Source organism: Ursus americanus, chromosome 3, assembly GCF_024610735.1.
Source record: "Ursus americanus isolate L20-20 chromosome 3, mUrsAme1.1.p, whole genome shotgun sequence".
In the NCBI taxonomy this organism is placed as follows: domain Eukaryota; kingdom Metazoa; phylum Chordata; class Mammalia; order Carnivora; family Ursidae; genus Ursus; species Ursus americanus.
Genome location: NC_142129.1, coordinates 78,555,030 through 78,568,421, shown reverse-complemented (window position 1 = coordinate 78,568,421; position 13,392 = coordinate 78,555,030). Strand labels below are relative to the sequence as shown.

Genomic DNA, 13,392 nt, shown 5'->3' with positions numbered 1-13,392 from the left:
AAGAATGAAACTTGACCACTCTCTCACATCATACACAAAGATAAACTCCAAACGGATGAAAGACCTCGATGTGAGACAGGAATCCATCAAAATCATAGAGGAGAACATAGGCTGCAACCTCTTTGACATCAGCCACAGCAACTTTTTTCATGACACATCTCCAGAGGCAAGAGAAACAAAAGAAAAAATGAACTTGTGGGACTTCATCAAGATAAAAAGCTTCTGCACAGCCAAGGAAACAGTCAAAAAAACTAAGAGGCAGCCCACGGAATGGGAGAAGATATTTGCAAATGACTCTGCAGATAGAAGACTGGTATCCAAGGTCTACAAAGAACTTCTCAAACTCAATACACGAGAAACAAATAATCAAATTTAAAAAATGGGCAGAAGATATGAACAGACACTTTTCCAATGAAGACATACAAATGGCTAACAGACACCTGAAAAAATGTTCAAAATCATTAGCCATCAGGGAAATTCAAATCAAAACCACATTGAGATACCACCTTACGCCAGTTAGAATGGCAAAAATGGACAAGGCAGGAAAGAACAAATGTTGGAGAGGAGGTGGAGAAAGGGGATCCCTCTTACACTGTTGGTGGGAATGCAAGTTGGTACAGCCACTCTGGAAAACAGTGTGGAGGTCCCTTAAAAAGTTAAAAATTGAGCTACCTATGACCCAGCCATTGCACTACTGGGTATTTACCCCAAAGATACAAACGTAGTGAAAAGAAGGGCCATATGCACCCCAATGTTCGTAGAAGCATTGTCCACAATAGCTAAATTGTGGAAGGAGCCGAGATGCCCTTCAACAGATGACTGGATTAAGAAGATTTGGTCCATATATACAATGGAATATTACTCAGCCATCAGAAAGAACGATTACCCAACTTTTGCAGCAACATGGACGGGACTGGAGGAGATTATACTAAGTGAAATAAGTCAAGCAGAGAAAGACAATTATCATATGGTTTCACTCATTTATGGAAAATAAGAAATAGCAGGAAGATCGGTAGGAGAAGGAAGGGAAGAATGAAGGGGGGGTAAACAGAAGGGGGAATGAACCATGAAAGACTATGGAGTCTGGGAAACAAACTGAGGGTTTCAGAGGGGAGGGGTGTGGGGGATTGGGATAGGCCGGTGATGGGTATTAAGGAGGGCACATATAGAATGGAGCACTGGGTGTTATACGCAAATAATGAATCATGGAACACTACATCAAAAACTAAGGATGTACTGTATGGTGACTAACATAACATAATAAAAAATTATTATAAAAAAATTAAACCTTTAAACTATCTCAAAAAAAAACCAATACTACATTATATACTAAAAAAATGTCGAGAGTAGATCTCAAGTTAAGTGTTCTTACACATAAAAAAAGTGGAGGGCAGGCAGGAAGAAACTTTTGGAAGTGATAGATATGTTTATTACCTTGATTATGGAGATGGTTTCATGGGTATACGAGTATGTTCAAACCCATCAAATTGTATGCATTAAATATGTGCAGGTTATATCAACTACACCACAGTAGGCTGTTAAAAAATTAATAAAATGGTTCTGAACACTTATGTATCTAGAACTTAAAAAAGAAGAAAGAGGAGAAAAATAAGGTAAAACGTGCTGAAACTTGTCTATTTTTTGGTAAAGAAAAAATCATCAAGACAACGAGCAAGTTGGGGCACCTGGGTGGCTCAGTCAGTGAAGCATCTGCCTTTGGCTAAGGTCAAGAACCCAGAGTCCTGGCATGGAACCCCGCACTGGGCTCCTTGCTCAGCAGGAAACCTGCTTCTCCCTCTGCCTCTGCATGCTGCTCCCCCTGCTTGTACTCTCTCTCTCTCTCTCTCTCTCTCACTAGCTCTCTCTCTGTGTCAAATAAATAAATAAAATCTTAAAAAAAAAAAGACAACCAGCAACAAATGAACAAAAGTAGCTCAGGGAAGCATGAATCCTTAGGATGAGTTGAGATGATAGGAAAAAATCTTCCTGGGTGGCAATGTCTGAGAAAAGCTAAGTTGTCACATGAAAATCTAGAACCACAGAAAAAAATCCAGGAGATGCACACGCACACACACATACACACACACACACACACACACACACACACACACACACACACACACGAAAAACTACCATTATGTAGAAATAACATTCATTCATTCAACAAATATTTCTTGAATCCCTGTCATGTCCAAGGCAATGCACTGACATAAAAAGAGACATTATCTTTGCTCTGTTGGAACTTAAAAATTTTGATAGAGCTATTAATCAAATAATTTCAAAAACAAATGTAAAGACCAGACTCTAAGAAGTACTTAGAAGGAGAGGTTTATGGTGGTATCAATATATAATAAGGAATTTGACCAAATCAGGGAAATCAAATGAAGAAATAATAACTGAGGAGATAGTAACTGAGTTGAAATTTGAACAATGAGTAGCTGTCAACTGGGTAAGGAAGGAAGAAAAAAATTTTCAAGGCAGAGGAGATGGCAGGGGTAAAGGGACTGTAAATGAGAATATGGAAATTATGAAGTACAAGAAGTAAGCTATTCTGGCTAGAGTAGACAGCATGGGAGGAAATGTGGTAGTAGAGGAGGTTGTAGATATGGGTAGGGAAGTAAAAGATGGTTTTGTTTTGTCTTTGGAAATCATCGAAGGGTTTTTACCTGGGGTGTGTATGTGTATGTGTGTGTGGTGTGGTGTGCTAGGGATGAGAAATGATATACTCAGATTTTTATATCATTCTGTTTGCAATGTGAAGAAGGGATTGAAGGGAAAAACTAGTAAATATGGATTCAACTCCTATTTAAATATTCAAGACAAAAATAACACTCTCTTGGATAAAGGAGACAGTGAGGGAGTCAAATGGCCAGGTTTGAGAGGTGCATAGAAGATAAAATTGACAGATCTTAGTGATGGACCCAATGTGAGGAGTGAAGGAAAGAGCATGTCTAGGATTATTCAAGGTTTTTGGATGTTAAATGTAATGGTGGCACCAGTCATACAACAGAGAGTTGAAAAGCAGATTAGACCATCCTACAAGATAAAAGAAAAATATCAGAAACAGGTGATAGATGATAGAAATCTCCAACTGGGTGAGTCGCCGGGGGTGAGAGGTGGAAAACAACTGGAGCAGGCAACACGTATATGCTAGTTAATGTATATTCAAATGGGACCACACCCATTTTTCTGAAAAATATAGTTACTTTTCATTTTAAATATATTGTATTTATTAGCATCAAATGAGATTACTATTTTTAATGAATTAAATTTTTAATTTATATTTTAACTTCCAATACAGTAAATATTGATTTATATAGCCCACATACACAATTTGGGGTTCTCAATAATGGTAGAGTATAAAAATATCTTCAGTCCAAGAAGTTTGTGAACAACTGATTTAAATAATCAATAAGATTTTTTATGAACATCAACCAAAAGACAGCTTTTCAATTGCCAAAGAACTATTTTCACTTCAGAAGAATATAATTACTCCCAAAAAATAGTATTATTTCTCTCTGAAAGGCAGTGAACTAATCTATAGAACAAACTGTTATTCAGAATATAAAGTGATTATAGAGGAAAATCATAAGAAAATCAGTACTTCATTCAGATACTATACAGGACTTCCAGTCTTGTTATATATTTGCAATGTCTTAAAATTCCATATACCCGGATATCTATTAAAAGTTATATAGCCAGGTAGACCCAGACGTGGATGGTGCAGAGCAAGGTCATTCTGTGGAGCACATGTGGAAGATGGTCGTGGAATTTTTAAGGGAGAAGGTCCATAAAGACACTCCCGCCCACTATCTCCTTCAGGCCAGCATTTCAGAGTTCAGTCCCATCCAGTTCTGCTCACTCAACTCGGACTTTCTCAGGATAACTTGGTGAAATGACTCCCTCTATGGGACTCAGTGAGCCTACCTCAAAATGGAGATGATTGACTTCACCCAAAACTGAATCAGAGTGACACTGGCCCCTGAAACAATCGATTGCCTTCCACATGCTCCTGTTGCCTGAGGAAGAAGCCTGGTAGAGGAGGAAGAAGACAGAATAGGAGCCAGAAATAGGATGACATTCAGGAGTAGGGCACAGAATTCTCTCAGGAGCAATGGGAATGCCTGGACCCTGCTCAGAGGGCCTTGTGCAGCAATGTGATATTGCAGAACAGTAGGAACCTGATCTCTCTGGGTGAGGATAACTAACTTCCAGAAGATGGGATCTGCCCTTGGGTATCTGCATTTTCCTTCTGTGCCTCTAGGGAGCCCCTGCACTGATTGAGATAGAAACCCTCTTGACTCAGAAAGGAAAGCTTCATAATGCAGCATTTGGACTTGAAACTTTACCTTTCTTCAGATGGTCTGTTTACTTCATTCTACATCAGGGGTGGTTCCAGAGCTTAAGTATGCTAAAAACTTATGGCAAGTTTAAAATATCCAATTCCCTCTTTTCTACCCCTGTGCTTTTGATTCAGGAATTGTTAGAAGAGAACTGGATATCTGCATATTATACTGTTCCCGATGCATTCAGAAGGAGGCAATCTGTTCATAAAATTTTGAAACCGTGTTTTGGCTTTCTTAATGTATAATTGTCAAATAAAATTGTAATATATTTTTAAAAAGGTACATAGCCAGAATATTTGTGAGCAGTTGCCATTTGGGTAGAAATCACCTTCTGAGGAACGTGGTGTGAAGGATAACTGAGAAGGCCTGTCCCGGAACACCGTGGCCGACATTCACTTTCAGGGATGCACTCACTGTAGGATTAAAAGGTTGAAAGCAAAGTGACAGGAACAAATCTGTGGTTCATCCAGCTATTTAACAAATAAAAGGAACAGAGCACAGGATTCAAAACCTTGGCTCTGAAAGGTGTCAATATGCCAATGTCAAGGCAATGTCAGCTTTTACTTTATAGTTAGAGCCAATGCTCCGAAATTTCCATTTTATCATAAGCCTTGGAGTGTTTTGTTCACTTCTACATCTCCAGAATCTAGGAAAGTGTTTGACGTATTAAGAGCTAGTCAGTAAATATGTATTGAATAAATCCTATGGAAAAGGAGCTGCCAATTTTCCTTGTGTTTTCTGTACACTCCCTGGAATTGCTGCTCTGCAAAAGTTTTGGCTGTCACTATTTACTTAACGATATTGCATGAGCTTCAGAAAAGACGAAACTTAGATGTGCTCTGAGTACAGACATCAAGCACCTATACCTCGACATAAGAAGAAGTGAACTTTCTTACCTTTGTCCGCAAAGTTACATCCCTCTCAAATATGCATCACCTATTCAATAAGTTAGAAAATATTTAAGACTTTCCTCTTTCTCTATCTCACTTCCCGCTACATCCGATTTGTCATTATATATTGGACACCCAACCTCTTCAATATTGTTCACATCCTTCTTCGCCTTGTTATTCTCACTGCTTGCTGCATTAATTCACATGACTGAGTTAATGCAGCCTGTTCAAATTAGCCCTTCTCAGACCCACCTGCCTCCTTTCTCAGCCCTCTGCACGCCAATTACTGGGAATGTATAGTAATTCTTCGGGTTCAGTGGTCTTCGGCTGGTGGTGGTGTTTTGGTTTTGCTTTTGTTTTTTGTTCCTGTTACTAAAAGAATTTTGAAAAAGTGTTTATATTCTCTCACATGTTTTTAAGTTGACATCTACATTTTTTATGGCAAGTTTAAATAGCTGCAAAAGATGTGATTTCTAGCATATGTTAACTACTGACATTTTGAAACCAAAATTTTTATATCACACTTTTAAATTGATTAACGGACTCTAAATGATGGAGTGATTTGATACCTACCTGTTCCTGCTTAAGTGTACATTATCAAGCTCTTTTTCTCCTTGAATCATTTTTTTCCATTCCACTTTAGCCATGGAATGCTATTTGAATTTAATGTATTTTATGTTGGAGAGGCTTTTATTCTTCACCCCATCATACTTTTCTGAAAGATTTTTATATTTCAAAATTAATTATTTAAATCTCTTGTGACCACAGAATTCTAAGAGATAAATACACATATATACCACACACATATATACACACAAATGCATGTATATATGTATATATTCTGGATAGAGTTATGTAATTATTAATAATACATAAATAATTTTTATACCCCAGGACAATGGACTGCATTAAAATTCAGGAAGGATGGGCAGTTTGCCTTTGTTCAGTAAAGTAGGAAAGGGAAATTGTGAATGGGAAGGAAGGATTTTGAACTTAAGTAACCCCTTAGGAACACATGCACCTCAAGCAGAAGATTTGGGGCAAGAATTCATATGGAAGTAAAGGAGCTAGAATTTGAACCTCTAAGCTGTCCACACCCACAGACCCCTAGGACAGTCTTTGTGTTCCCGTGGGTTTCATGGATACCAATTTGGAGACTTCTGTAATTAGCTTATGTCATACAGCAAAAGTGAAGAGATTATGCAGGTGTAAGTAAAGTCCCTAATAAGTTGACTTTAACTTAATTAAAGGGAGCTTACCATGGGTGGTCCTGACCTAATCAGGTGAGCTCTTTAAAAGAGGATGTAGAAGTCAGAGGCTCAAACTAGCAGAAAGCTGTGCTGTTGGTCTTGAAGAAGTAAACTTCCCTATTGTGGAGAGAGTCATGCAGTAGGAAGTATCGGACAGTCTTTAGGAACCGAGGACCTCAGCACTGCAACCACAAGAAACTGAATTCTGCCAACAACCAGTGAACTTGGAATGGGATGCTGAGTCTTAAATGGGACAGCAGGATTGGCAGGCACCTGGGTCATGGCCCAGTGAGTTCCTAAGCAGAGAACCCACCTGAGTCATGCCTCGACTTCTGACCCACAGAAATTATGACATAATAAGTATGTATTGTTTTAAGCCACTAAGTTATTGGTAATTCATTATACAGTGATAGAAAACTGTTACACGGCTAAAACCATCACCAAATGTCTTGGTGTTGCATCATAGGCTGTACTGTCAATATAAGCCAAAATATTTGGAAGCATATTCATAAAACATTATCTCATATGCTTTCCAGAATTGCAGAATGTCAACTTTCATTCGTTTGAATAAAAATGTAGTCTCCATATATGATTTTACAAACTAAAAGCTTTCCTGTAATGAAATATTTCTAAAATATTCCCAATGCTTAAAAGATTATTTTGTTCTTAACTATATAGGTTTGGCTTACAAATTCTACCACCCTTTTCTTAGATTAACATCCTATAAACATCATCCGCTGTTTAACAAAGCCATCTGCATGCTAGTTGCTTCTATCCAGCTTTTCTTTGGACAGAAAAGAAAAAAAAAAATCTATGTGAGGAAGTGTCATACTTATTTTATTTCTCTTCTCTCACAACGTCTTTTAAAATAACCAAACAGTGGTTGGTAAATTAATAGGAGGGCAACAGTGAATGTGCAGATGAGTATGCATGTGAACATGTGTGCGTCTGTGTGTGTATTTATATGGATCTTTTTCCAGAGACAATTTGCAAGAGTACCTAAAATACACACACACACAGAACGGAAGGGCAACATGTTGGTTTATAGTACCTTACCTATAGGAAGTAGTCCAAAACGATGGAAAGCTTAACAAGATTTTAAAAGTCAGTGAGTGGAACTAACCTAATCTATACAGAGAAACACTGTCATAAGAGTCATCTTTTATTTTAAGGGACCAAACAGATGATTCAGTTGCCTTGGAACATCGTGTTCACACTGAGAGCCTACCAGATTCTGCAGTTATTTCACATATGCCAGACACATCCTCTGCCGATGGGCTTTATTTGAGTTGTCCAAAACATTGCCTTTTTATTAGCAGGTCTAAGTGGAGAGAGATTTACCTTGGCAGTATCACACTGTGGATAATATTGAATTAAGTTTGTTCAAAGGAATATCCCCAGCAGGCTACTAGGAAAATATGCAAATACCTATCCCTATCCTCAGAACTGTCCACTTATCATTTAGGCTGCTGGTACCTGAATTTATGTAGATTATTTGTCTTTATATATCCCTCTATATATGCATATCTTTATATCATCAAGAATTTATAATGTAATTATACCTTACTAAATTCATGTGATTCTACTGGTCTTAGGATCCAGCTGAAAAAATAAGACCTGCACGGCCAAATCTAATTATCCAGTATTATTTCAAAGAGTAAAAATGTGTAAGTTAACCGTGGAGGAGAGGACCAAGTATACAGATTTAAAAGAGCTACCACAAAGCAAGTGAGGAAAGAAATTCAGGAGTGTTGAGTAAAGGCCAGTACATGGAAAACAACCATAGCACAGCTAAGAGAGGTTGGAACAGAACACAGGCTGTGGACAAGGCAGCCAGAGAGGTGGGAATCAGCCATTAGAGATCAAAGATGTCTGTGAGATTCTTCTAGTAGACTTATTAGTCTTCATGCAACTCTGTCATTCACCAGAAGAGGCTCATTGTCAGTTGACAGCTCATTTTATGTCTGGGGAGGAAAGGTATGGAAAGGATACCAGATTGGAAGGTAAAAATCTAAGGTCCTAGCTTTTATGGCCCTAATGACATTAGGATACTGCACATAACCCCTGATCTTTTTCTTCCTCACTGGATTTTTTTTTTTAATAACATAAGAATGAGACCATCTAGGCCTTTGCCGTAAGTATAATTGTTTTGTGTATATGTGTTCACTTGCATATTTATCTCTTTCAAAACAATGACTCTCTGAAAATTCTGAAGATTTGGGTAGAATTATGTAACACATTCTTAAAATATTAAAACCTACACACATTAAACATCAAGCAAAATAGCTGTTAACCTGTCTCACTAATAATCGCCTGCTTAGATCCAGTCTGTGAGAGGAAAAGGAAGCAATAAATTTGACCTTAACTTACCGCACATTTTAATTGCACAGTACTCCCAGGGGGTGTCAGGGTCAAGAGTATAGCACCATGGCCTCGGTTTGCCATCAGGATTGCGGCAATAATTATCATCAAAGCCCTTGTCGGGATATCTGCAAACCACACCAAGAAAAGTGTCATGTAAATCTGCCTGGAAACACCACCCACCCCTCAGCTCACAAAATAACATTCAACATACTACTAGATGGGGAAGAAGAGATTTTCTGTTGCGCCTTACCAGAACTGCTGATTATCAACTATTGCATCTGTTAGCATACATATCTAGTAAGTACAGAATGCATCCCCTTTGCTAATAAGTTAGATCCACTTGGTACCTGTCCAACAGTTGAGGTCCCAAACTGAATCCTCTTCTCACAAAGCCCAGTTAAGGACAGATTACATAAACATGACCTCACGTAGAATGCTCATTAAGAAAAGGGGTCCTTTTCTGGGGGCAGGCTTAAAGTTCAAACTGAAAGTTAGGTTTCAATAGTTCTGTTACTAATGATAGCTCAATTTTGAAAATAAGGCCCTTCTAGGTCATGCCCTCTTCTCCACCATGGCAAGAGAGAAACTCCATCACACCACTTTCTCTATACCCTCTTCCTTTTAAATTAACAGAATCTTGAATTGGTGACTTGATTTTAATTGCTACCATATTCCTTCTGCCCTCACTTAAAAGACAACAGATATACTTAAAAAAAAAATTAAAAACAGTTTTAATTTAATTTAAGAGAACAGCAAACAAACAAAAAGATAAAGAAAAACACCTTTCAGAAAGGTGGAGATAGAGCTTCCCCTATAATTGTTTCCATTTTTATTCTTTATAATAGAGGGAATTTTTTCAACTCAATATTTCATATGAAATGAATGAGCCAAAGTAGACATATATATTTTTTAAACCATTTAAGCTCAAAACTATTCCCGAGGAGAAAAGTAGACTTGGTTGCATGACTTCTCCAGATTGGCAATTGCAAAAAATGCTAGGATAAAGCAACCAAAGAATTGTTTGCTCCACCTTTCATTCCTTTTGTATGGGCAAGACCTATGTCATGGTGTCACACATGTGACCCCACTTTACCTAAGTCACTGAAGATGTGGCTTTAAAGGATATTGGCTTGTATTTAGCAATAATGCCTCCTCCCATAGCTTGGACTGGGGTCATTATTTAGTGAGCCTCTGTCTTTTTCCTGCCATGGAAAAGAAAGAGGAAGCTTCTGTTAGTGCTCCCCTTCTGCACCCCACTGATGCTCCTGTGTTCAGGACCATTATGATTTCAGGGACTCAGTCTACTCAGGAGAGACCAGTGAAATGTATAGCCAGCATTCTCATATACTTCATCATAAGTCCCTTTGCCCCAAGACTATCCAGAAAACATGATACAAAGAGAATTTCTAAGGAAGTTTGTCATGAAGCAAATACCAGTTTGTAAAAAGAATCATTGGAAGCAGGATTTGGTAGTATTTTACCTTTCTGGCAAGAATTTGTGCCGGTGTGGTGTCTGATGATCCCAGCGCTGACAAATCTTGCCTGATTCTGTATGATCCATGGGACCTCGATAACTTTCCCCATTGCAGGTCATGCATTCAACTAATAAAATTAAAGTATGCATGTTAATTGCTTCTGACAGCAAAATCAAGAACACCACTGTTCCATTGAAAGAACAGTAAATCACCTGTTTAGCAAAAAGATTTTTAGAACAATTTACGTACCATTTTAATGTTGAATTGGAGTCTAATGTCTATAAAGAGTTATATAAAATACTCCCTACAGAGCTTTTCATACAGTTTACATGGGATTTGTGTAGTTAGTGTCATACACATTTACCATAGAGCCAGGATGCTACCTTTCTAATTCTTCAATAGCTGTCTAAAAGGCACCCAGAAACTGGAAATACAAGATAGGCCCTTGAGATCTACCCTTTGTTGGTCTACAATGCACAGGATTTCAGTGTCTATACTGGCAGCAGAATAATTGTCTTCTCTCTACATACCCTCCAAACACATAAATAGGAAATAGACAACTTACAATGAGTACACATCATACCCCTAGGGTTAATGTCAAAATCAGGACCACATAAACTTGAGAGAGCAACTTCAAACGTGGTACCAGTCAAAGAACAAGGATATTTTAAAAGAAATCATGGCTCCTTTCTGTTCCTGAGTATCCATGTCAAATAACTGGGCAGACTTACATTCTTATCTAGACTAGGATAGAAGATGACCTGCTATTGAACTCCTTGTACTCACTGTCTTTAAAATGTATAAGCTCATGTAATTATGCAGGATCCTACTGATGATTCTGTGAGGTTAATTAATAGTTCTCCTCTGGCTGGCCTCTTATGTCACACTGAAAACTCTGAATCACATCAGCTAGCTGAAAATGAGACTTCTCAAATGGACAGGTTGATTTGTAGCACAGCAGGAATCCTGTGGAATAAATCATTGCTTGGCTTTCTTACAAATCCGGCAAATTTCCCCAAACACATCATTTGTATCTTGTGACTACTCATCATCTAACTTTAGCCAAAGCAGAGAAAAGACATCTATGTTCAGCTTTATCCACTGGTATCTAGCCTAATAGGTATTTGTAATAATTTGGGATATAATATTAGAATAATCACTCCTGAACCTTTGATTTTTATAATCTAATAGGACAATAACTATTTACTTTCTGAAATATGAGACCATTTGGCTTGATCCATCTACTTCTTTTTATGTAGCTTAATCTATGAACAAAACAAGGGACCGATTCAGCTTCCTCTCGTTTGATTCTGAGATTCCCCAGACTACAGTTGGTAAGCACCTGAACTATAAATGAGAGGTGCTCTGTTTGACCAAGGTCATTTCCACATTAAAATGCTCAACATAGGTTATGCATGATCACATCTTAGCTTTCCAGTTGAATGGGGTACAGATTTTAGTTCCCTTTTTCAAAAGAATACAAAGTTCGATATCTTCACAGAAAATAATGTGGCATTTATCATTCTTTGTTCCTTTGTACTGAGAGAAAAAGTAGAATAGAATACTATGGTCACACATAAGAAATAAGTATCCACATGTACAATCTCTAACCTTGTATGGTGCACCGGAATCGGAATATATCTATGTCTCCTTTAGCAGATGCAAGTTGATAAGAGTATATCCCTTTCTAATGAGAGTGAATGAAAGGATTTTCTGTGAAGCAGTATTGTGGGGATTATTATAAAGCGGTTTTCCTGAGCTTCAGGATTTTTAATTTTCTTAAGGGAAAATAGCTATACAAAGTAAACGGATGATTCTCTAAGACAGCTGCTTTACAGAATGAGTGTGGTAGATCACTGCTTCTCCAAACCTTAATGTGTATAAAAGTCGCTTTGAGATCTTGTTAAAGAGCAGGTTCTGATTCAGAGGATCAGAGCAGGGGCATCAATCATTAGTTCCCAAGGGATACTGATGAGTCTGGTCCTTGGCATTCATCAGCAAGTTTGTGGATAATTCATTCTATTCTAGAAGTTTTAAGTGTTTGGTCGTAATGGCTTTTTAGGAGGGAACGGATTTTACTTGGATATTGAAGGATGGATGGATTTGGATAAGCTATTATGGAGCAAAATGACATAAAATGGTACAGAAACATAAATTAGTGTGTTATGTTTATAGCAAGGTGAAGAGAGAGTTATGGATGCAATCGCAGACCTAAGGAGATTTTTAAAAATAATAAAAGTCAGCAAGAATAACGTAAGAAGTTGGTAGGCAATGAAAGTTGTTATTCGGGTGGGAATAAAATGTATCCTGTCATAGAACTGAGATGATAAATATATTATAGTTATAAATTCTTTGATTACTCAGTACTTTTAACATATAAGAAATCATTTGACCCTTACAATGAGGAAAACGAGGCTCACATGAGTTTTAAGGGACTTACCTAAAACAGAGAATGTCAGACCTGTGCCTGGAACACAGACAGACCTTCTGACCCACAGTCCAGGGTTCATTCCATTCTTCCTAATAATCTTTTTGTCTCATGTATTTTAATTTGTTTCCTGTGCGTTCTGATTGGTCATACTTTTAAGATAGACTCATAGCAATAATTTTAGAAAGTCAATCTCCCTGCCTTCTCAACATTGTCTTCATTACCCTCTGCCTTCTTGTTTATAACAGTAGGTTACCCTGTTGTATTCTCACCTATTGGAGGACGGGGAGAAGGGGAGCAAGTGTATTGGCCATCTTACTTGGGCTGAAAAGTTTGTTGTTTCACTATTGCTTCAAGCCATTAGGTTACTCGTAAAAATTACCTCAAGAAAGCCAAATTAAATGCATAGTCACTTTTGAAACTACTCAAGGAGGTCCATCTACTCAAGGAGGTAGGTGAAAGTATGATCTGTATAACACTGCATAGGGCGAGGGTCGCCCCTCTTGCTCTATTTCCTTTTGGCTCTTTTTTTTTTTTTTTGCCAGTGTATCACCCAACGGTTCTAGTAAGTTCATCCTTTTAAAAACAAACAAACAACAAAAAAAGCAAAATACTGTCCCTGATCACATAAACTCAAAC

The 13,392-nt window shown here is 37.8% G+C and overlaps 1 protein-coding gene across 3 annotated transcripts in view; it reads right to left on the bottom strand.

Moving 5' to 3' along the window:
* HGF (hepatocyte growth factor) overlaps positions 1–13,392 on the bottom strand; it is a 79,171-nt gene that overhangs the window by 44,149 nt on the left and 21,630 nt on the right. For all 3 annotated transcript variants that reach the window (XM_045793376.2, XM_045793375.2, XM_087861137.1), the window contains 2 exons: positions 10,332–10,452; positions 8,857–8,975 (listed from right to left, as the gene is read on the bottom strand). In XM_045793376.2, the coding sequence (XP_045649332.1) occupies positions 8,857–8,975; positions 10,332–10,452 (240 nt within the window). The remainder of the gene's footprint in view (positions 1–8,856; positions 8,976–10,331; positions 10,453–13,392) is intronic.